We start from the raw sequence: 25989 nt of genomic DNA, 5'->3' as shown, positions 1-25989 counted from the left end.
TTTCTCTTAAGAATAAGGTTATATTTTAGATGACATGTGCAAATACACATAAATCTGAATTATGTATTCAAATTCACTGGCAAGATCTACCATTTGGCTTATCTATCATCCAAGCACAATAATCAACACATTAGGCATGTGCTAAATAGCTCTACAGCTCTTCTATTCAAAGAGAGAAGTGTAAAGTTGCTCAGTGAAATTTCAAAAAGCATTAAAAGAACAACCTCCCAGCTGTAAGGTTTGTCAACCCACTGTATGTAGGAAAAGTTCCACTGGAACAGAGTCCATAATTAACACAACAGGTTCTGTACTTACACAAAATCATTCACACCCTTGGTTCAAAACCACACATCAAACCAAACACAAACTTTAGGCCAGCAGGCCCAGGGCAGTGACCCTTCCCCTGGACTCTGCCTTGGGGAGGCCACACCTTGAGTGTTGTGTTCAGTTCTGGGCCCCTCAGTTGAGGAAAGAGATTGAGGGGCTGGAGCGGGGCCAGAGAAGAGCAACGAGGCTGGAGAAGGGACTGGAGCACAAGTGCAGTGGGGAGAGGCTGAGGGAGCTGGGGGTGTTCAGCCTGGAGAAGAGGAGGCTCAGAGGTGACCTCAGCACTGTCTGGAACTGCCTGAAGGGAAGTTCTGGCCAGGTGGGGGTTGGTCTCTTCTCCCAGGCACTCAGCAATAGGACAAGGGGGCACGATGGGCTCAAGCTCTGCCAGGGGAAATTGAAGTTGGAGAGCAGAAAGAAATTCTTTGCAGAGAGAGTGCTCAGGCATTGGAATGGGCTGCCCAGAGAGGGGGTGGATTCCCCATCCCTGGAGGTTTTTAAGCTGAGATTGGCCGTGGCACTGAGTGCCATGATCTGGTAAAGGGACTGGAGTTGAACCAAGGGTTGGACTTGATGGTCTCGGAGGTCTTTTGCAACCCAATCCATTCTATGAGTCTGTGATTCTATGATTCTATGACAAAGCAGCATTTCAGGCTGCCTAAAGTGCTTTAATTTGTCCCCTGTACCTATCCCCATGATACAGTCCTTGACTGGTCACTGATTGTCATTTATTCTGGAGAGCTTTGGCATTGTTCACTGTAGGAGACACACAACACTCATTCAGTAAAATCTTCTCACTCCCCAAATATACTCTCATGCTTCAATATGCAGGCCCTATTTTATGTCTAATATGTTATTTCAAATCTTTCCATAAAGACTGCAATTTCTCACTGGATTTTTTCAGTGCTCATTAGTGCAGCAGATGATTGCTTCCTACCATCACCTATCTTTGCAACACCTCCATGAGCTGGGCTCTGGCATCATTTCCAGTCAGCAGATTGGATGCTGAGGCTGAAATCACGTACTTGGTGCTCAATTTGAGATTCCTACAGGCTTTATTTTTATTTTTCTTTGAAGGACAGCATTGGATACGCTCAGAGATTGATCCCTTAGTCTAGTTGCAGCTCATTTCCACAAAGTGGACCTCTGGGTTTCCAGTTAGGTACCCAGAAAATTAGGATCAAACTAATGACTGTTCTGTGAAGAAATGGCTTATGAAACTTTGAAAGCATCAAGCAGGAATGTGGTTCCAGAGGGAGGGCTAGACTCTAGTTCTCCAGGGGAGCATTCTCCTGACTTTGCTATGAGATCATTCATCAAACTAATTCCTTTCTTCATTTCTAACACAATTTCTAACTTCTGCAATAAAAACCGTGGACAATATTCTACTTACACTATGCCATTCTGATCCAGCCTGACCCACTCCTCAGTAGCTCCTCAAACTCCTTTAAAAATCTCTGTGCTGAATCTCTCTCTTCTTCACCTTTCCTTCCCACACAGCAAACTTCTTTTCCCATTTCACTTCCTTACCTTTTCTAATATAGTTGCTGCTCTGGCCTGTGACTCCTCCCCAATGTTTCTCCTGCCTGCAGTCCCCCCAAAAAAACCCCAAACGACTTTCCCCATATCACCTGGGCAGGAGCAGAACATCATTGCAGACACACCACAAACCAAATGCAGTGCTCCCAGCTATGGACAAGGGGGGCAATTCCTGCAGAAGTCCCAGCTGGCCCCTCAGCCCCAGGTCAGCATTTCCTCAGCCCTTGTGGCTCAGAGGACCATGAGTGTTCTGCAATCAGTTGTGCTGGTGAGCAGTGGTGAGGAGCTGCTCAGGCTGCTTTGTCAGGCTGTCAACTGAGACCTCCCTGCTCATCACAAGCTGCTGCAGATCCCATGTCCAAACCTGGAGCTGTTTTGGTGTCACCAGAACTGAGCACAGGCATGCTGGAGGCACTGGTTAAATTCTGTCATTAAGGTCTCCTCTCCTCTGAAGCTCACTTGTTTTTCAGATATTGATAAACCACCTAGATAAAATTCCTAACTGGGACTCCTCAAAATAACTCCCAAATCCAAAATGTATGGCTAAGGACAGGACTAGATCCTGCCAAAGCCAAGCTGAACATAAGAGTCTTGAAAAAAATGCTCTTACAGACTCTAATAAGGCTTTAATTTCTTCCTGTGACTTACACACACCCCACAGGTTAGAATGTAATATCCAGTTGTATAATTGCTTTTCATAAATAGTCCTGTATTAAACAGTATTTGTCCTGAAAAAATTCTGATATGCATCTAAAGAAATACTGTATAAATGTATTCTTGTATGGATTCTGACTAGACAGTTGTATATCTTTTGTGATAACCCTATTTTAGACTTAAATCTAACAACTATATGAACCTATTTATTAGTAGAACACATAATTTTGGTGTATTTAGAGGGTGTAGAGATATGGAAAAAAATGACTTAGTGAACACTGCTTATTAAATTGTCATCTGTGACTCTTTGAGCATCTTCAAGAAGAGATCAAAAGCCAGTGCTAATTCCACTGCACATTTCCCTTGGTGTAAAAGAAAACCCTCAACATATGTTACAGAGACTATAATTCATGGATACACATCCGTGCCTCAAGCAATGAAAACCATAAGTGCTCCTGATTCTACCATTATTGTAATTATTATTACAATATCTTCCCTTTATCATTACCATTTGGATTCAGAACCAAACCTCCCTGTATTGTAATCCTCCCTCTGAAGTTTGCAGCCTGTGTGATTCCCCTGTCCCTCATATTGACTCGTCTGCCTCTGTGGTGCTGAATAATTCACCCCAAGTGGCAGCCAACAACATATTATCCTAACAGTGTCAAAGCTTAGGGTGGCAATGGCTGTGGCAATAGTTGATTTTCCACATCTTAACCTATAATTTTTTCAGGGCCTGGAAGATTTCCTTTATTACTCTAATTTTGTATTTTTCATACTTCTTTCCTGCAGATCACACCAAACTGGGAACAGTGGCTGATAAGCCAGAGGGTCAAGCTGCCATGGTGTCCTAGTTGAGCAGGAGGGACCAGCTAACACTGTGTGGGGGTGATCAAAGCTGTGTATTCTACCCCCTCTATTCATTCCCCAAGGTCAATGGACCATTAGCAGCAGCTGCCCAGGGAGCCATTATCACCTTCACACCCAGCCTGAGGGGGGCGGAGCTGCTAATGGGCCATCAACAGTTCAACACCCCCTGGCTCCCAGAGTTAATCACCCATTGTGTGAGTCCCCGCCCAGGGGGAGGGACTGGGTGCTCCCTGAGGGTACATAAGTGGTGGGTAAGAGACCTCAGGAACTTTTCATTGGATCCAGAGGAGCAGCGGGATCTCGACAGGAGGAGATCACTGCTCGCAACCAGACTGCGACTGCTGCTCTTGACCAGACCACAGCCCTCGCCTGCACCAACAGGTTTCTCACTTCTTTTTGCTTTGGACTTGGGGGGAACCACACGGGTCTCAGCACAAGGGCAAACAAACCCCTTTGGGTTTATGCCCCAGGACACTGGGTTATACTGCTGGGTTTTGTGAGTTGAAAGCAATTCCTCTTTGTGTCACTGTATTTATTGTAATATTATTATTAAATTTTAGTTCTGACTTATAATCTCTCTCATGGTGAGTTCATTTTCCCTGCTGGTTCACCTTTGAACCAGCACACATGGAAATGAAATCTTCCCCAGCTGGAGAAAGGAGTTAACAGAAATCCCATGCAAAGCCTTGCACCTGGGGAGAACCAACCCCAGGCACCAGCACATGCTGGGAGCCACCCAGCTGGGCAGCAGCTTGGCACAAAAGGCCCTGAGTGTGCTGGTGGACAGCAGGATGGACACAAGCCAACAATGTGAGGCCAATGGTATCCTGAGGTACATTAGGAAAGGTATTGCCAGCAGGTCCAGGGAGGCCAACCTTCTCCTCTGCATTAGGAAAAGTATTGCTAGCAGGTCCAGGGAGGCCAACCTTCTCCTCTGCCCAGCACTGGTGAGGCCACTCCTGGAGGGTGCAAAGAGGATGGAACCAGACTCTTTCCAGTGTCTTTCAGAGACAACAGGCACAGGGAAGCTGCAGAGTCTCCTTTCATGAATATATTAAAAAACATCAAGGCAAAGTCTGTTTCTAATGTCCCTGCTTGAGCAGAGAGGTTGGACTGAGGAGCTCTGAGGTCTCTTCCATCCACAACTATTCTGTGGTTCTGTGATTATCCCTAATATCTCTTTTTTTAAATTATTTTTCTTCAATCTACAACAAACCCTTGCAGTTCTGTAGCCCTGTATTTATGAGCCAGTATTAATTCAATTACTAACAGATGGTTATTAATGGGAGAAGTGTTCATAGAGTGTGGTTCCAGTTGGCCACTGAACACTCCATGCCATGCAAAATATGCTGCTGCCTGTCATGACACAAATGATTAAGGCTTAGAAACAAGGTGTTCTAAGGCTACAGAGGGGGTCCCACTCAAAGTGATGATGAGCTTTTTGCAGTTGGTTCATGTTTATGGGCAATATCAGAGACTCAAACCCACATCAATGACCTCACAACAGGCTGTAAAATACTCTGGGATAGAAATTCCTTAGTCCCTCTGTTAAAATTATTCCACCTGGGATGAATCAATAACTATAGATTAGAGAGGAAACTAGAACTAATTCTCAGTGTCTCACCCTAAACTGGCTAGTGGTTTCTATTCTCAACCCAAGAGCACATTGAATACTTAATTATCTCATGCAAAGCCCAATACCTTGCTTTGAAATACAGAGCCTTATTCTCTAATACACGTTGGGTGTAGTTCTTAACATGTTTTTCTCATGAAAATGAGGGTGAAAGGCATTAAATGAGTTGCTTCAATTCATAACTCTCACATTCAAATATAGCAATACCATAAAAAGGAGAAATTCTGGGGGGAAAAAATGAAGTTGCAGAGATAAAATCAATACTGTATTGTAATACAACTGAATCTGATGGAGAGAAAGCTGCAGGGGCAACCAAAATGCTGTAATTTCCTATGAGGACTTGCCTTTGCAATTTTAGCATTCCTTTCTATAGGTTAGTGGCCTTGAAAACATAAATATACTCCTTATATTTGACAGTCACAGATACCATGAGTAAAAAATGGAAACGAAGACATGGCTAGATACATTGCAGGAAGGATCACAAATATAATATTTTTGCTGTTGGAATATGGAATTCTGCTTCTAGCAAAAAGGGCTACAATTCACAAACAGCCTTGGACAGCAAAGGCTGAAAGAAATTCTGTCTCTAAGAATAGGGAAGGCCTAGTGATGCTTAACTTGAAGATAAAGCTGTCTCCTGCCTCCAGATAAGGATGAGCTCTGGAATGAATGTTATCAGACCATGTTGTAACTCTGCTCTCTTCCCTTCATGAGATAACGAACAGTGACTGTTTTTGTAAGTTAGCAAAGTATTGTGTAATTCTCTAATTACAGAATCCCAGACTATTCTGAGCTGGAAGAGACCCCCAAGGATCATCGAGTCCAACTCTTAAGTCAATGGCCCACATAGGGGATCGAACCCATGACCTTGGAGTTATTACAACCAAGTTTTAACCAACTGAGCTGATCTCAGAGTCCTAAAATAAGCCCTCCCTAGATGACCATAACTCTTCCTCCCTATTAGCATGTGCTGTCTTGGAGACTTTAAATTGAGTTTTGAGTGTTTAATAAAGCATTCCAGTTTCCATCCCCAGAACTGTGTAGTTTATTGTAGTTTATTACGATTGTGGGATCGTGTAGTTATTGACCTTCCCATTTTGCCTTTGTTTTTTGGTAAGAAAGGCAATACAGGAACAAAGATCCATTCAGTGTAAGAGAGCGCTGTGAAAGCTGTGAGCTTTGGCTGTTCCCAGCCTGCCCCCCGGCCCAGCACTCACCATTGCCTGTGGTCGGCGTCGCAGTTGCAGTAGAACTTGGGGTCGGAGCAGTTGCGCTCGATGCCGCAGGCGCATTTCTGGATGCCAGGCCCGGAGCCGCCCCAGTAGAAGTGCTTCTCGTTGGCCTTGCCAACCCACCAGGTGTAGGGGTTTCCCTCTGAAAGCAAGGAAAATGCAAGGTTGGGATGCATCAGAGAGGTGGAGCTCCACAATGTACCAACTGAGCTCAGGTGTTGTCTTGAGTTGAGCAGGCAAAATGCCCAAGACAGAGTGTCAGCCTCCCTGCCCCTGCTGAGAAAAGGGAGGAAAGGAAAAAACCTCAAACCAGGTTTAAACTTAAACTAACTATGGTCAGGCATTGGAATGGCCTGCCCAGACAGGGAGTGGATCCTCCAACTCTGGAGGTTTTTAAGGTGAGACTGGATGTGGCACTGAGTGCCATGATCTGGTGATCACAGTGGGGTTGGATCATGGGTTGGACTTGATGATCTCGGAGGTCTCTTCCAACCCAACTGATTCTATGATTCTATATATATTTATACAGAAAAGATAAAATAAAAATAAAACTACAATATAACACACACAGAAGTTAGATATAACAACAATTAACTCCCCACTCCTCATCGAACACAAATCCCACTCTTTTAGCTACAAATCACTCCAGAGAACTCAATTCCTCAGAGGGACGGACCCAAGCAGAGAGGAAGACTGAGAACAAATATTTTACTTCCCAAAGATAACATGGTGGTGAGCTGGTGCTGGGCCTCATCCTCCTGTGCCTGCTGGGACAGCACAGTGTGTCCTACTGGGACCACAGCTTGAAGGAACTGACTGAGCCACTCCCACACCAGCTTTTATATTTTGAGATAATGCTGGAATATGGCCTGGAATACCATTGGCCAATAGTGTCAGCTGGCCCAGCTCAGCCCAAGTCAGCTGATAGTCTCAGGCCTACTCTCAAATCTAAAGCCTAAATTTAGGCCTACACGGAGCTAAACCCTAACAGGTGTTTAACACACAAACACTGACACCACAGCACTGGGGCAGTGCCACCTTTCTGGCACACAAAGGCACTCAGTACTAACCAATTGAAGGGCTCTTACCAGGCAAACAGAACACATTTTCTTTTCTATAGTCATGGAATTTATAATTCATTATTTTTTATCCTATATGCCCTTGTCAAATGCAAAGACTAAAGACGGGTCAGTGCCTCCAGACTGGATTAAGTCTTATCGCCCTGGGGATCCTTGCTGGGCCCTGATGGTTTTCAGCTTTGTATCCCAACACAGTTTACTGTTTTAAATGTTCTCTGCTTAAAGAATGAAAATATGTGGGATTCCATAATTATTTTCAATTCATTTCAAGCTCATTTAGTAAGGTAGCAGATGGATTATTTCAACATTTGAACACAAATGCTGCACGGAAAGATGCATTTCTTTTCTTTGAGATATTTGTTTGTTTGTGGTTTTTTTTTTTTTCATTTTAAACAACAGCTTTAATTGTAAATCATTCTGTTTTCACTGGAAAACAAATATGTTCATCATGGTCTCTCCAGCTTGGCCAAAACAAGGTGAAAAGAGATATTATCCAACACCAAAAGTATCTTAGCCACTTAGGTTTTTTTTTTAATTTAATATGTTAGCAAAGGTGATCTGAGCTTTGATGTGATCATATTTCTTGGCATTGGGGCTGTAACTTGATATTTTCATACAGTGCTCTAAGTTTTCTAATCCTTTTGGACTAACTAAGACTCTTATGTGTAAAGAAATAAATAAACCCCCTCCACTTTAATTTCTAACTTGAAAAACTGCCTTTACTGGATTATTTTTTTTTTACCTCTGGTTCAGCAAGACACTTAAGTGTGAACTGAACTTCAAGCACGTGAATAACTCAATTAGTCTCAATGTACTTATTTTACTAATTTTTCCCATTAAAAAAAATTGAGCTCAGTCTATAAACGTGCTTTTTAAAAAAAGTCTCTTTTCTCTCATGTAATATTCTGCTGGTATTTTTACATCAAATCAAATTAAGCTATTGGCATGGCATTAATTTATTAATGAATTTACAAGTAAAATCCCACATAATTGATACGGTACTTTTGATAATTTTCTGTATGTACATCTTATACAACCCAATAAAACCACAGGCATAACCCTTAAAACAGCATTTTCCCAACTAGATTGGATCATCTGAACAATAAATCCACTTATTGCAGACCTATGCTGGAAGTAAATCACACCAAAGTAAAGAAAAACAAATTCCAGAGATGAAGAGAGCAACCAAATATCTGTACATGTATTTAAAGAATACCAACACCCCTAAGAACTCAGCTAGCAGAAAACTCTTGGTCTTTTGAAGACTAAATGTTGTCTTTCCACACTGAATGGCAGAATTGTTTTTACTGATACAGGATCCAACTGCAGCAGTAACCATACCCGAAACTCCTATTTTTTTTTACCACCTCACCTTTGAAGTTCCTTTTTATGGCGCAGAGGCAAAGCTGCAGTTTTGACTGTTACCCAAAATTCTCTTTGTTTACATCCTTCCTGTCAAGTGAAGGATGGTATGATTGAGTCACCAAGTAATTCACTGGGAAGTAAAACTGCTAATTAAAGCACCAGGAAAAAAAAGTTCCTTAGAATTGTCAAAAAGAGGATTAAAAATTCAGAAACAGGTGGAATAACTAAACAGATGAAAGTGATGGCAGAATTACAGGCTACAGTGATGGCTGTCACAGACCACGGTGATAGACACAAATGGGGCATGTTGGAACTCATTTAATTGACAATTGATGTACAGTTTGAAACCCAGAATGCATTCTAATGTAGACAGAGCTATTTTTCACATCTCCTGTTTTCATTGTGCATTATGTGCTCGCTGGGGATGCAGCCCCACTGGGACATAGGATTCTTCCCTCCAAAAAAGAACCTCCTACCAGGCTTAGGGACACAAATGAATCTAAGAAGAGACTAACAGGCATATTCTGTCCTGCATCAAAACTAGCGTGGCCAGCAGGCCCAGGGCAGTGACCCTTCCCCTGGACTCTGCCTTGGGGAGGCCACACCTTGAGTGTTGTGTTCAGTTCTGGGCCCCTCAGTTCAGGAAAGAGATTGAGGGGCTGGAGTGGGGCCAGAGAAGAGCAACGAGGCTGGAGAAGGGACTGGAGCACAAGTGCTGTGGGGAGAGGCTGAGGGAGCTGGGGGTGTTTAGCCTGGAGAAGAGGAGGCTCAGAGGTGACCTCAGCACTGTCTGGAACTGCCTGAAGGGAAGTTCTGGCCAGCTGGGGGTTGGTCTCTTCTCCCAGGCACTCAGCAATAGGACAAGGGGGCACGATGGGCTCAAGCTCTGCCAGGGAAATTGAAGTTGGAGAGCAGAAACAAATTCTTTGCAGAGAGAGTGCTCAGGGATTGGAATGGGCTGCCCAGAGAGGGGGTGGATTCCCCATCCCTGGACGTTTTTAACCTGAGCTTGGCCGTGGCACTGAGTGCCATGATCTGGTAAAGGGACTGGAGTTGGACCAAGGATTGGACTTGATGATCTGGGAGGTCTTTTCCAACCCAATCCATTCTATAATTCTATGATTCTAGGATATTTAAAAATTCCAGGAAGGTCAAGAAGGGAATATGTAATTTTAGGGGGGATTGCATTCAGCACATTGTTTGCTAGACATCCCCAGAACCAACAATCCCAGCACTGCCTGGTGGACCCACCAACAGCCTCTGATTTCCCAGCATATTTATGGTAGGGCTGGTACAGAGGGGATCCTGGCAGAGAGCTCTCCTGAGCTGGCACCATGCAGTGGGGCAGAATTCCCATCAGGACACAACCCCCTGCACAGGAATAATGTGGACCTCACACCACACCATCCTGCACCAGTGTCCACGCGGGAGGTTTTGAAGCTCCTTGACAGTCTATGGTTAATAAATAAACAATAAATGGCGATGGAACCGGCCACCACACACAGATCATTATGATCGAGTGAATGCCCCCTTTATTGCACACTACACATGGATTATATAGAGTTAAAGCTACATTCTCTTGGTTAAATTGAACCTCACACCCTATATCTGCAAATCCCCATTGGTTATAACCCATATCTCACAAGTCCAGTGTTTTGGAGAACTTATCCTAGATGTTTTCAAGAACATCTCCAGTGTGCTGTGAGAAACCTGAGGAGTTCTCTGAGAGACCTCTGAGGAGTTGCCAACTCCTCCAAGCAGCTGTGACTTTGTTTATACTTAGCTGACTTCAGTGTCACAGGATCTTATATAGATCTGAATTGCTCACACTTGATTTTTCTGTACCTACAAATTAAAGGAAAAAAGTGAAGAGGCACAATTTTGTCCCATCTTCTCCAAGCCAGACAAATGAGAACAGCCCTCTGTGCTCTTCCTGCCTCGTGTCAGGCAAGGAAAAGATGAGCAGGATTTTGTCTGAGGTTCATGTGCATTCATATCCTTCACATCAGGAATGCTGGGAAGTTACACTGCAGACACAGCTAGGACTGGGCAGAAAAAATAGTAAACCCTTGCAAATGGAGAGACCTAAAGACCAATAGCCAAGAAAGATTAAACGGGAGAAAGATGCAGGAAAAAAAACCTTAGAAATAGGATCGTTGTTCCCCTTTCACACTTCACCCTCTTTTATACATCTATAGTCTCCTCTTGAGAATGTAAATCTTTCTGCTCTAGAGCCCTTTGGGGTTTTCTCTCTGCTTTAGAAGCTTTCGGAAAAGGCTGATCCAAGCAGAAGGTGCCATGCCATCCAACATACAGACCCAAGCAGAGGGTGCCATGCCATCCACCATACAGACCCAAGCAGAGGGTGCCATGCCATCCACCATACAGACCCAAGCAGAAGGTGCCATGCCATCCACCATACAGATCCAAGCAGAGGGTGCCATGCCATCCACCATACAGACCCAAGCAGAGGGTGCCATGCCATCCACCATACAGACCCAAGCAGAGGGTGCCATGCCATCCACCATACAGACCCAAGCAGAGGGTGCCATGCCATCCAACATACAGATCCAAGCAGAGGGTGCCATGCCATCCAACATACACACCCAAGCAGAGGGTGCCATGCCATCCACCATACAGACCCAAGCAGAGGGTGCCATGCCATCCACCATACAGACCCAAGCAGAGGGTGCCATGCCATCCAACATAGAGACCCAAGCACAAGGTGCCATGCCATCCAACATACAGACCCAAGCAGAAGGTGCCGTGCCATCCAACATACAGACCCAAGCAGAAGGTGCCGTGCCATCCACCATACAGACCCAAGCAGAAGGTGCCGTGCCATCCACCATACAGACCCAAGCAGAGGGTGCCGTGCCATCCAACATACAGACCCAAGCAGAGGGTGCCATGCCATCCAACATACAGACCCAAGCAGAGGGTGCCATGCCATCCAACATACAGACCCAAGCACAAGGTGCCGTGCCATCCAACATACAGACCCAAGCAGAGGGTGCCGTGCCATCCAACATACAGACCCAAGCAGAGGGTGCCGTGCCATCCAACATACAGACCCAAGCAGAGGGTGCCGTGCCATCCAACATACAGACCCAAGCAGAGGGTGCCGTGCCATCCAACATACAGACCCAAGCAGAGGGTGCCGTGCCATCCAACATACAGACCCAAGCAGAGGGTGCCGTGCCATCCAACATACAGACCCAAGCAGAGGGTGCCGTGCCATCCAACATACAGACCCAAGCAGAGGGTGCCGTGCCATCCAACATACAGATCCAAGCAGAGGGTGCCGTGCCATCCAACATAGAGACCCAAGCAGAGGGTGCCATGCCATCCAACATAGAGACCCAAGCAGAGGGTGCCATGCCATCCAACATACAGACCCAAGCAGAAGGTGCCATGCCATCCAACATACAGACCCAAGCAGAGGGTGCCATGCCATCCAACATACAGACCCAAGCACAAGGTGCCATGCCATCCAACATAGAGACCCAAGCAGAGGGTGCCATGCCATCCAACATAGAGACCCAAGCAGAGGGTGCCATGCCATCCAACATACAGACCCAAGCACAAGGTGCCATGCCATCCAACATAGAGACCCAAGCAGAGGGTGCCATGCCATCCAACATACAGATCCAAGCAGAGGGTGCCATGCCATCCAACATACAGACCCAAGCACAAGGTGCCATGCCATCCAACATACAGACCCAAGCAGAGGGTGCCATGCCATCCAACATACAGACTGATCATTAATGGATGTAATTCTAAGCATCAGATTATTTTCTCATAAACTATTATTCTGCTAAAATATCAATAGTATTGGTCTTATGGCATTAAAGCGACATAAATTCATTTTAAGGACAAAAACAGTGGAGGGAAAAAGTTAGATATTTAAGTTTTCAAGTGTATTGCAATGACAAGTAGTACCAGAAGATATTTCTTCTGGTTTTTAAGATATCTTTTTTCTTACATTAGGAATAAATGTTGAATCATGGGATAGCTTTTTAGTTGTTGCCATTGAGTGAGTGCTTTCTCCCACCCCTCCCAAGCTTTTGTGGACAAAGAGCATCCTGAGAACAAAGAGCAGGAGAGAGACTCCCTGCCTGCTGTGGTTTTTGGAATCAAGTCTTGATTGAGTTGTTATTTAAATCCATGTACAGTGTTAGTCCAGATCTGCAGTTATTAAAGCAAAGCACATAAAGAATCTGGTCATCAGTGTTTTCTATCCCCCTGTACAGAATATTCAAGAAAAAGTAAAGACTACCAATTTTTTTGGATTCTCTCAGATTTTGAGTGTCATAGAAAAGCGATTCTTTTTTCATCTCATAAATGTATCTTTGAGTGAACTATTCCATTTAATATCAAACCATACCCAACAAAAGTTAATGTTGTATGAACAGAACTCTTAATAGTCAATAATATATTTATTTCTACCGCAGCTGAAGAGTCTCAAAATGTTTCACTTTTGAAAGTACACTTTATATTCTACTGGGCATTTAATATAAAACAACTGGATTTATTATCTTTAAATGCAACTGATTAATTAAACTGCTTGCTCTGGATGAGGATTATCCTGCTTTTGCCTGTCAGGAAAGTTTCCTGACCTCTGCCTGGTCCTTGAAATCAAAGGGAATGATTTATAAAAAAATGTTAGGAATGCTTTCCAATGGAAGTCAATGGCTCAGAACCTCTGAAAAACATCATTGGTGAAAATTACCAATTGGGGACCCTGCCTGTATTCAATAACTACATTAACCTGTTCCCATGCAAGCAATTAGCAGTTCATTTCCTGGACTGGATACCTTTGAATTGAACTTCTAATTTATTTATTTTTAATGCATCCCTTCCAGTTATCTGTCAATATTACAGGTTCCCTAAGAATGCTAAGGAACATCAACAACAATTACACAACATGTATAATTGTCATTATTTTCAGAAAAGATTCTTTTGTTCACTTCTTTTTTTAATGGGAGAGCTTGAATTCATTACCCAGTTCTTGTTACTGCCAGAATAAGCCCAAAGACACCTTCCAAAAACATACTGCAATTTGGGACACTTAAATGTACCATAAGCAGAAAAGAAAGCGATTTCCCAGGGATAATGATGAAATGAGAGATAAAAAGAATTTTAAAAATTGATAAAACAAAAAAAACAAAACCCAAAACCAATGTGCTGGTTTAAAGGTGAACCAGCAGGGGAAATGAACTCACCACGAGAGAGATTATAAGTCAGACCTAAAATTTAATAATAATATTACAATAACAACACTGACACACAAGGGAAATTGCTTTCAACTCACAAAACCCCAGCAGTATGACCCAGTGTCCTGGGGCACAAACCCAAGGGGGTTTGTTTGCCCTTGTGCTGAGACCCCTGTGGTTCCCCCAAGTCCAGAGCAAAAGGAAAAGAAAAACCTGTTGGTGCAGGTGAGGGCTGTGGTCTGGGTGAGAGCGGGGATCTCCTCCTGTCGAGGTCCTGCTGCTGCTCTGGATCCAACGAGAAGTTCCCAAGGTCTTCTTACCCACCACTTATGTACCCTCAGGGAGCACCCAGTCCCTCCCCCTGGGCGGGGACTCACACAATGGGTGATTAACTCTGGGAGCCAGGGGGTGTTGAGCTGTTGATGGCCCATTAGCAGCTCCGCCCCCCTCAGGCTGGGTGTGAAGTGATAATGGCTCCCTGGGCAGCTGCTGCTAATGGCCCATTGTCCTTGGGGAATGAATAGAGGGGGTAGAATACACAGCTTTGATCACCCCCACACAGGGTTAGCTGGTCCCTCCTGCTGAACTAGGACAACCAAAAAAACCCTAGATAAGTCAATCTGCACATGTGGAAAGCCAAGTATACTAATTCTATTTTGGAGTGAAATCCATTCTTCACACGTGCATTTTGCCACTATAACACACACCACCTTCAGCCTCACACAAGGGTAACTCCATTTACAGTCACAGTTCATTAATTGCTGTGCAGGAATCCTGTCTGACACTGCAGTGAAGAAACACACATGAAAGAATAACTTTGTCACTGTTTAAAGGTTCAGCGTGTTAATGTGGCTGCGAGCAAGACTTATTACTGAACAAATAGGAACACTCTGCTTTTCTTTTAATTAGTATTTTATCAATTTTCTGTTTTTTTCAGCAATATTTCTGGCCCACTAATTTGCTGTGCAATATACACAAGACTTGAATAGGACAATTATAAGTGAAGTCAATTCTTACGTTGTTACTGTCATTTAGCTGATAAATCATTTGTCTCTGCAACCAAAGGGAAAGGTATAAGGAGTGCTTAGTATTGATGAGAAGAGGTTGAATCCCAAGTCATCATTCCACTAACGACTGAGAGATACAATTAGCCAAAGCCTCAGGTCAGCACAAATGAGGCATTTGAGCACATCACAAACTTGAGGCAGAAAAGAGAGTTTCAGAAACCGACCAACAAAAGGATAAGAAGCAAAAAGGACCATTGCCCACCTCAGAAATCTGGGAATACCTAATTTATGGCCACTTGTGTGTTTAATGGAAACAGAATCTGAAACCTTTCATTTGCTATTTATGATATAATCATAGAATCATAGAATCATAGAATGGATTGGGTTGGAAAAGACCTCCAAGATCATCGAGTCCAACCCTTGGTCCAACTCCAGTCCCTTTACCAGATCATGGCACTCAGTGCCACGGCCAATCTGTGTTTAAAAATCTCCAGGGATGGTGAATCCACCCCCTCTCTGGGCAGCCCATTCCAATGCCTGAGCACTCTCTCTGTAAAGAATTTTTTTCTGCTCTCCAACTTCAATTTCCCCTGGCAGAGCTTGAGCCCATCGTGCCCCCTTGTCCTATTGCTGAGTGCCTGGGAGAAGAGACCAACCCCCACCTGGCCAGAACTTCCCTTCAGGCAGTTCCAGACAGTGCTGAGGTCACCTCTGAGCCTCCTCTTCTCCAGGCTAAACACCCCCAGCTCCCTCAGCCTCTCCCCACAGCACTTGTGCTCCAGTCCCTTCTCCAGCCTCGTTGCTCTTCTCTGGCCCCGCTCCAGCCCCTCAATCTCTTTCCTCAACTGAGGGGCCCAGAACTGAACACAACACTCAAGGTGTGGCCTCCCCAAGGCAGAGTCCAGGGGAAGGGTCACTGCCCTGGGCCTGCTGGCCACGCTAGTTTGGATCCAGGCCAGGATCCCATTGGCCTTCTTGGCCACCTGGGCACACTCTTGGCTCCTGTTGAGCTTCCTGTCAGTCCCCCCAGGTCCCTTTCTGCCTGGCTGCTCTCCAGCCACTCTGTGCCCAGCCTGGAGCGCTGCAGGGGGTTGGGGTGGCCAAAGGGCAGGACCTGCACTTGGCCTTGTTGAACTCCATCCCATTGCAATCAGCCCATCTCTCCAGTCTATCCAGATCCCTCTGCAGAGCCCTCCTGCCTTCCAGCAGGTCGACACTCCCTCCCAGCTTGGTGTCATCAGCAAATTTGCTGATGATGGACTCGATCCCCTCATCTAAATCATCAATAAAGATGTTAAACAGGACTGGACCCAACACAGACCCCTGGGGAACACCACTGGTGACCGGCCACCAGCTGGATGCAGCTCCGTTCACCAGCACTCTCTGGGCCCGACCCTCCAGCCAGCTCCTAATCCAGGAGAGGGTACACTTGTCCAGGCCATGGGCTACCAGCTTTTCCAGGAGTATATTATGGGAGACAGTGTCAAAGGCCTCGCTGAAGTCCAGACAGACACATCCACAGCCTTCCCCTCATCCACCAGGTGGGTCACCTGATCATAGAAAGAGATCAGGTTGGTCAGACAGGACCTGCCCCTCCTAAACCCAAGCTGGCTGGGTCTAATCCGTTGTCCACCCTGAATAATTTACATTTTGTTGGTTCTCATGTCTAATTTAGTTCTCATGGTGCCAGTTTCTTTTTTCCTTTACTAGAAAATTTCTTTTCTTTATAAGCTCACTAAAGTGCTTGGTCTATTTGACAGTACTATTTATTTGCAAAGCCTGTTTAAATTGTGTGGAAATTGAAGATTTAAAAGCTGCTCAGAACGAGAATCCTGAATCAAGATCTGCTTGTTAATATAAGAATTCACATGATTTGATATCCAAACTCAAGACTTTCTCATCAGTGTCCAGTAAAGACAGAGAAGAAAGGAACCTATTCAACGGTTTGAGAAACCAAATTCCTGCCTGCTCCGTGATGCACATGGCCATTGTCATGTTGCTCAGGGTATGAAAGGATTCTCATTTGCCTGTTAATTTTTCAAACATGTAGATATCAATTTCAAAATACAAAGCAGCAAATGCAGCACCTTTTCTTAGATGACAGACATTTAGTTAAAGCATTTTCAGCAAGGCTCCAGGGGTACCCCTGGTTATTGTGTCTGTATTTTTGTTCTGGCATCACAACTGCTGCTTATAAATGTCAGTGCCTGAATCCACAAATATGTAGGCAAAGATGACTTTTCTTTCAGAATTAGCAACCTGTATAAAAGACCAGGAGGGAGAAGTGTCATGTTGATGTCCATGACATCTTGTGAAAGAGCTTTCTGACAGCTTTATTTTGCCATTGCAGAGATTTACTCTGTGCTCCAGCTCATGAAAAGCTGGTACAGTACAAATGATTCTTTCCCTTGTCAAGACTCGTAGTCCAGGCTCCAGCACTACTAACCAAGCCTGACTTGTTATTTTTCTTGGAATCGAGTCTCAGTGGTGGGATTTAAGTGGGGAAAGCAGCTGTCAGATGTCCTTGGATGCTGCTGTTTGCTGGGGTTTAAAGTGAATTAAATAAAACCTGCTACCCTGGAAAAGCAACACATGTCAGACTTGCCAGTGCTGCAATTAACTGTGTACTGTAAATTCACTGGATCATTTTGGGCCAAAACCAGTGTCTTTGCTTAATGGAATGCTAAGGGGAAAAGGAAAAGTTAGGACTCTTATAAACAGTATGATTTAGAGGGGTTGTAAAATGAAACTGAAATTTTTATATCAGACTGAGGGTAAAAAGAGGAGAATTTAAGCTGCCATTCTACACATTATGTGGTAACTGGGTAAAAGCAAAAGGAAGTTCTGTAAAAAGTTAAGTCAGTGATAGTGGTTTCACAGAATCATGCCGTGATCTCATTTATTCCCTTGCTGTTAATATATAATGAAGACAATGGAAACATTCCTTAAGTAAATTTAAAATAGCTGAATAATTCTTGGGGCTCAGTTGGTTCAAACTTGGCTGTAATAATGCCAGGGTCATGGATTCAATCCCCTCTCTGGGCCATTGACTTAAGATTTGTACTTGATGATCCTCGTGGGTCTCTTCCAACTCAGAATAGTCTGGGATTTTGTGATCTTGCTTCACACACCTGTGCCTTGAACCCCCACAGAGAAGAAAACAGGTGATAGTGTTATGTGAACCCACATCATTGACTGTCCTGCTGCTCCATTTGATCTGATTTGCAGCAATAACCCCCTACATGGACCTAAATATGACAAGTCCTTAAGAGCTGATGCCATAATTTTGCTGACAAATGAACTAAACCCAGTAAGATCCCAAGGTAAATTAAACCACACTCTGGGAATGCTTCTCCTCCTTTCCTTGGAGGTCCCAAAGCTCTTGCAAGAATCTCTCCTTGCAGAATGTTCCTCCCTGCCCCCAAGCAGCAGTTTAGGTTGAAAGAAAAAAGGCATTATAAGAGCCAGAAGGACTTCAGGCTTCTCTCTACCCATGAGAACTTACTATCTGGCACTTCATATGGAACATGGACTGTAGCACTATTGGAAATTGAGTTTGAGGAGCACAAGGGGTTTCTTTTGTTGATGAGGCTGTTGATTTTCTTTCCCCACTGAACCTCAAAACAAGCAGCTTTACTTCTTCCTTTCCACTGTGCCTCTGCTGCTGTATTGAAAGCCTTGAGTTCTTGATAATAACACTAATACTCCTGTGTCACATCACACTGGTTAAGAGAATTTCTATTTTTTTTTCTTTTTTTTTTCCCCCAGTCACACAGTGTGCACCATCAGTTTGGAAGCCACAGCCAGCACTAACATATGAACACAGCCTGTTTGCCTGGCAGTGCCAGCACTCCCAAACTGCCCAAATCTGGAGGGCATCTGCCCCTTTGGAACTGAAGATGACATAGAACAGGAATTGCCACGACTTGTAATGTGGTGTGTTCCATAGCTGTGGATTTCAAACGAGGAAAAACTGACCCAAGGAGCCTCACACCAGGCTCAATGTCAAGCATATTCAGTTTGAAATAAAGGAAAATCCATCACACAAACTCCATCTTTCTATGACCAATAAATATTAAAGCTGGAGGTCCAGACCCAAGCCATCTGCTAGGGAAAGGCTGTTTGAGACAGAGATTGGCTCAGTGGGTTAAAACTTGGTTGTAATAACTCCAAGGTCATGGGTTCAATCCCCTGTGTGGGCCATTGACTGAGAGTTGGACTCGATGATCCTTGAGGGTCCCTTCCAACTCAGAATAGTCTGTGATTCTACATTGTTCCCTCTGTGAAATGGAACATGTGAAAGAATGACACTCCCAAAGGAGCCCTCCTGTCAGAATGCATTGCCATGTTTTCAGGTTTCTGCAATCCCAACCCTTTCATTTGAAAAGGGTTTTGCTTTTTAAATTATTACAGACTACTATATCCTCTTATTAAAAATCCTAAAAATGTAAGAATCCTCTTTTAAAGGGTCTGCTTAGTACACATGGCTTTTAGAAACTGTATGAGACATTAGCACTGATGGTGCTACAGAGAAGTAATTTAAAGTGATACACATTTCAGTGTGAAAGGGGACAAGCAGGACAGGAGGGCAAACTTCAGGTGTGTGTTGTGTTGTCTTCAGCTTCCTCTGGAGAAAACTCTCCTTGCATCCAATGCAAGGAAAATAATCAGAACCCTTTTTTTTTTCTGCTGGTCACTTGTCAGCCTTGATGATGGGCTTGTGCTTTGCTGTTTCCATGATTTCTCTTCCAGGTCAGGTTGGGTCTCGTGGCTACTGCAAAGAACTGTGTCTCCATTGATTTCTGGGACACAGACACACATATTGATCAGGCCTGACAGATGGAAATGTCAGGTGATGTGTTTCACATTGTCAAGATACCACCTCCCACAGTCTGAGCTCAGGGCACTCTTTCCCCTTCTTGTTTCATCAGTCTGTTCAAGGATATGAATTCTCAGACATGGGTTCCTCTATGGGAAAACAGAAATTGGCTAATGATGCACTTTATTGAAGACCTAATAAGATACTGTGATAATCTCTTATTCTGTGAGTTGAAATGACATATCTTAACTATCATTATATACTCTCAGGGCAGAGGAATTACACTGATGAAGCATATGGAGTTCTAGATACAGTACTAAAAGTAGAAACAGAAATCCAATTTCATTTGCTGCTGAAAAACTGGACGTGACAATCCTCCATTACTGCTCTGACATGAAGGATGACTTCTCCTGCTTGGTTTGACAGAGTTTAAGTCTCACAATCCAGACAGATAATGACATATTGGTGCAGACATCATCATCAAAGCTTTTTTCCTGTGGTCAATTCTTTGGGCTCCTTGTGCTCTACCATGGAGTTTTCTTTTCATAGAATCACAGAATCCTAAAATGGATTGGGTTGGAAAAGACCTCCAAGATCATCAAATCCAACCCTTGGTCCAACTCCAGTCCCTTTACCAGATCATGGCACTCAGTGCCACGGCCAAGCTCAGCTGAAAAACCTCCAGGGATGGGGAATCCACCCCCTCTCTGGGCAGCCCATTCCAATGCCTGAGCACTCTCTCTGCAAAGAAGTTTTTTCTGATCTCCAGCTTCAATTTCCCCTGGCAGAGCTTGAGCCCATCGTGCCCCCTTGTCCTATTGCTGAGTGCCTGGGAGAAGAGACCAACCCCCACCTGGCCACAACTTCCCTTCAGGCAGTTCCAGACAGTGCTGAGGTCACCTCTGAGCCTCCTCTTCTCCAGGCTGAACACCCCCAGCTCCCTCAGCCTCTCCCCACAGCACTTGTGCTCCAGTCCCTTCTCCAGCCTCGTTGCTCTTCTCTGGCCCCACTCCAGCCCCTCAATCTCTTGCCTCAACTGAGGGGCCCAGAACTGAACACAACACTCAAGGTGTGGCCTCCCCAAGGCAGAGTCCAGGGGAAGGGTCACTGCCCTGGGCCTGCTGGCCACGCTAGTTTGGATCCAGGCCAGGATCCCCTTGGCCTTCTTGGCCACCTGGGCACACTGGTGGCTCCTGTTGAGCTTCCTGTCCCTCAGTCCCCCCAGGTCCCTCTGCCTGGCTGCTCTCCAGCCACTCTGTGCCCAGCCTGGAGTGCTGCAGGGAGTTCTACCTCCTGCCTGCAGGGCCAGCTGGCTAAGACAGTTCTTTGAGAATTCTCAGCTGACTCTCGAGCATCTCCAGAAAAAGCTGGAAGAGCATTCAGCAGAGACTCCCTCCCAGACAGCTCTGCCAGGAAACCTCCCTGAGGGCTTGCCCCTTTCCTTGGGAGCTCCTCTCCAGAGTGTTCCCACATGGGCAACATTCCAGCTGCATTTCAGCCTCCCAACGTCAGAGCCAGGCACATTGGGTTGCCTTCTGGCCTGACCTTGGCACTGTGGACATCCCTAGTGATTGCTGGTCTTTGGCTGAACCTGCCAATTGTCTGTGGCCATGACTTGATATGGAAATACCTTCTTCACATACCAGTGAGCACAAATAACCCTTGGAGAAGCCTTGTGTTACACAATTCAGAAGCAGTTTAGACTGGGACAAGTGTTTTGAACTCAGTGCAGCAAAGGGGTTTCCTCCACTTAATGCAATTTCTCCAATTCTCACTTACTTATGGAGTCCAATCTGGAAAAACTCCAGTACTTAATATTTTTACCTTGTACTCTACATCAATTATATATTTTCTTAAACTGACTTCCAAGATAATTGTGGACAGGTCTCTTTAGAGATGCTGTTACAGTGGTTGGACTTGACCTTGGAGGTCTTTCCACCCTCTGAACAATGAGTGGCTACTGAAAACAGATCTCAAACCCCACAGCATTTTAGTGCATTTTATAATTGAAGTTTTAACTAAGAGACTTGTGCAATGCAAAGACTGATACAGGTGCTCAGTACTCTTATGAAAAATCAATAGAAGTCTCTCAAAATAGATTTGTGAACAACAAACCATCACTGATGAAACTCTGAAAAAAATGTAGTAAGAAAAAAGATTCAAATATCACAAAGGAAAATTGATACTGGCAGGCCAAGCTGGATCACTTCATAAGCTCAGCATTAAGCAAATTATGTGGACAAATGAAAGGTCAAATACTTGGAAACAAAGGATTCAGGCAGATCTTAAGATGGGGAGAGGCCTGTCCATGAAAGCAAAGACTCTTAACAGGATTTTAACACAAACATCTCTATGGGTCTGAGAGAGTCTAAAAACCCCACGGATTATTTACAGACAATCCATTCTTTGTTAAAAAAACCACATACAAACAAATCCACTCCACCCAAACCAGACATCAACAAGTCTGAAACACATCTCATGTATTTGAAATGCTTTTGGCCCGTGCTGTGTCAGTGAAACCAAGAGCCTTCTGGCCGTGAAGAATGGAAGGAGACTCAAGATAACAGACTGAAAAAGCTGGTTTAGAATGTGCATTTTCAAAGTCCTCAATCTTCACCACATGGAGCCCTTCTCAACTTGTGAGTCCAAAGCATTTTGTCCTGCTGAATCCTACTCGTCACACAAAGTCTCTCCCTCACTGAACAGGCTCCACAAATCCCAGAGCACTGCCTGGAGTAAAACAGCAAAAAGCAAACTTGGTTACACTCTCTAAATACCCAGAGGGAAAACAGAAGTTTCAGAAGTTGCTATGAAATTTCTCACTGTTGCAGAAAAAGCATAAAATCAACCCATCAGTTGAAGAGAGTCAGGCATTTTTAAGGTCAAAATAAAGTTCAGCAAAGGTCATTAACCTTTGGGACAATTTGCTGAGAGTTATGTTAGCTTTTCTACAACCAAAAATTTGTACAGTGAAAAATGAGACCTTTTCTAAAACATGCTCTCTAAAACCACAAAATGCTGTGCATGTTTTAAACTGGAGTTCTGAATAAATGATTGCAAAAATCTCTTCTGGCTTTCTGATCTACTTTGCAAATAAAACAAGTTATTTGCTACCCTTGAAAACTGCTTGAGAGCTTTAGCCATGCCTAACATGACTGAGTTAACTTGTACTTGGTATGTAATTAATAAGATGGAAAGCCATTTCTGTGCACAGAGCACTGGATTCTGGCTGGGTTTGGAAGTGGAGCTGCTATTTTCATGCTCTGCCACATCACTGAGTTCTGTCTCAGAGGCTCCTCCTTCTCTCATGTTTCACTGTGATAATTTTATCTCTGTCCAATGACCACACACACTCCAACACATGTGGCATTGCCAAGCCATGCAGAGGCACAAAGCCCTCTCCTCAGTCTGCTGAGGTTGCACCCCACCTTCAGTTCCTGGTCTAAATGTGCTTCCTGCATTAGTCCCAAAGAAACAGAACAACGTGGAGTGGAAGGGACATCTGAGAGTGATTTACTTCAAACAGCTGCTCAAAGCAGTGCTGCCTTCAAGCTTAGTTCAGAGCACTTACAGACTGGAAGAATCTGCAGTGGATCACTACTCTCACAGTGTTTTCTTAAGATCATCTGGAATTTGCTGCATGTTGCCTTCTAGACCTCCACTGCCTACATTACCAAAAATTCTGTAAACTTTAAAACCACCCAGACCAGGGCACCAGCTCAAACTGCCCCAAAAGATGAACTATTCCAGCTCAAACCAGGGCACCAGCTCAAACTGGCCAAAATGATGAACTCTGTTCTAGCTCAAACCAGAGCACCAGCTCAAACTGGCCAAAAAGGTGAACTATTCCAGCTCAAACCAGAGCACCAGCTCAAACTGGCCAAAAAGATGAACTCTGTTCTAGCTCAAACCAGAGCACCAGCTCAAACTGGCCAAAAAGGTGAACTATTCCAGCTCAAACCAGGGTACCAGCTCAAACTGCCCAAAAAGATGAACTCTGTTCTAGCTCAAACCAGGGCACCAGCTCAAACTGCCCAAAAAGATGAGCTGTGGTCCAGCTCAAACCAGGGCACCAGCTCAAACTGGCCAAAAAGGTGAACTCTGTTCCAGCTCAAACCAGGGCACCAGCTCAAACTGGCCAAAAAGGTGAACTCTATTCCAGCTCAAACCAGGGCAGCAGCTCAAACTGCCCAAAAAAGTGAACTCTATTCCAGTTCAAACCAGAGCACCAGCTCAAACTGGCCAAAAAAGATGAACTTTGTTCCAGCTCAAACCAGGGCACCAGCTCAAAGTGTCCAAAAAGATGAACTCTGTTCCAGCTCAAACCAGAGCACCAGCTCAAACTGGCCAAAAAGGTGAACTCTATTACAGCTCAAACCAGGGCACCAGCTCAAAGTGTCCAAAAAGATGAACTCTGTTCCAGCTCAAACTAGGGCACCAGTTCAGACTGCCCAAAAAGGTGAACTCTGTTCCAGCTCAAACCAGGGCACCAGTTCAAACTGCCCAAAAAGATTAACTATTCCAGCTCAAACCAGAGCACCAGCTCAAACTGCCCAAAAAGATGAACTCTATTCCAGCTCAAATCAGAACACCAGTTCAAACTGGCCAAAAAGATTAACTCTGTTCCAGCTCAAACCACAACACCAGCTCAAAGTGTCCAAAAAGATGAACTCTATTCCAGCTCAAACCAGGGCACCAGCTCAAACTGGCCAAAAAGATGAACTATTCCAGCTCAAATCAGAACACCAGTTCAAACTGGCCAAAAAGATTAACTCTGTTCCAGCTCAAACCACAACACCAGCTCAAAGTGTCCAAAAAGATGAACTCTATTCCAGCTCAAACCAGGGCACCAGCTCAAACTGCCCAAAAAGATGAACTATTCCAGCTCAAACAAGGGCACCAGCTCAAACTGCCCAAAAAGATGAACTCTATTCCAGCTCAAACCAGGGCACCAGCTCAAACTGCCCAAAAAGATGAACTATTCCAGCTCAAACCAGGGCACCAGCTCAAACTGGCCAAAAAGATGAACTCTATTCCAGCTCAAACCAGAGCACCAGTTCAGACTGGCCAAATAGATGAACTATTCCAGCTCAAACAAGGGCACCAGCTCAAACTGCCCAAAAAGATGAACTCTGTTCTAGCTCAAACCAGGGCACCAGCTCAAACTGCCCAAAAAGATGAACTCTATTCCAGCTGAAACCAAAGCACCAGCTCAAACTGGCCAAAAAGATGAACTATTCCAGCTCAAACCAGAGCACCAGTTCAGACTGGCCAAAAAGATGAACTATTCCAGCTCAAACCAGAACACCAGCTCAAACTGGCCAAAAAGATGAACTATTCCAGCTCAAATCAGAGGACCAGCTCAAACTGCCCAAAAAGATGAACTATTCCAGCTCAAACCAGAGCACCAGTTCAGACTGGCCAAAAAGATGAACTATTCCAGCTCAAACCAGAACACCAGCTCAAACTGGCCAAATAGATGAACTATTCCAGCTCAAATCAGAGGACCAGCTCAAACTGCCCAAAAAGATGAACTCTACTCCAGCTCAAACCAGGGCACCAGCTCAAACTGCCCAAAAAGATGAACTCTACTCCAGCTCAAACCAGGGCACCAGCTCAAACTGGCCAAAGACAGTGGTGCAGTAACTTTGTCCAGACAGGCTTTCACATCAGTGTTGTCTGCCCATGCATTGCTCCCTTTGTGCCAGCAAAGGTGCCACCTGGCATTTGTTCTTCTGCAGGTGACACCAAACCGGCCTAAGGGCAGGAGACTGGTAACTTCACTGTCATAAAGAAATTCAAATGAGATTCAGTGATGTTCACCTGCCTGAACTAGGTTAAATCTACATTTCTGGCTCATCCAGAACTGCACAGACTGAGGAACAGCTACAAACTCACTCTTTGCCAAGTCCCCCAAACTCTGTTCCTTGATCAGAAATAGGCAGCATCATCGATTACAGCAAACATAAATGATCTAAGAGGCAGACTGTAATTAAAGCTCATGTCTGTGATTGCAGAACGTGCCAGATGTTTATTCAAACTTTTGACTGACACACAGTAAAACAAATGAGAGGACTACTTAAGCCAACACCTTTCTAGGAAGGTGCTATGCTTTGTTACCTCTACCATGCAAGATGTCAAACAACAATTATCCACTAGAATACTATAAATCGATATTTTGGTTTTGGGAGATGACAGTTTTTAAGGAAATGCTCAGGCTGTTGGGATGCAGTATTTTCTGAGAACCT

At 44.5% G+C, this 25989-nt stretch overlaps 1 protein-coding gene across 2 annotated transcripts in view; it reads right to left on the bottom strand.

Moving 5' to 3' along the window:
• The window catches only part of CNTNAP2 (contactin associated protein 2), a 1051893-nt gene that overhangs the window by 216290 nt on the left and 809614 nt on the right, over positions 1-25989 (bottom strand). For both annotated transcript variants that reach the window (XM_071559619.1, XM_071559620.1), the window contains one exon: positions 6241-6397. In XM_071559619.1, coding sequence (XP_071415720.1) covers positions 6241-6397 — 157 coding nt within the window. The remainder of the gene's footprint in view (positions 1-6240; positions 6398-25989) is intronic.

The sequence above is a fragment of the Pithys albifrons genome, chromosome 7 (genome assembly GCF_047495875.1).
Source record: "Pithys albifrons albifrons isolate INPA30051 chromosome 7, PitAlb_v1, whole genome shotgun sequence".
Classification (NCBI taxonomy): Eukaryota; Metazoa; Chordata; class Aves; order Passeriformes; family Thamnophilidae; genus Pithys; species Pithys albifrons.
The sequence above is the reverse complement of the archived record's forward strand: the minus strand, read 5'-3'. Positions and strand labels throughout refer to the sequence as shown.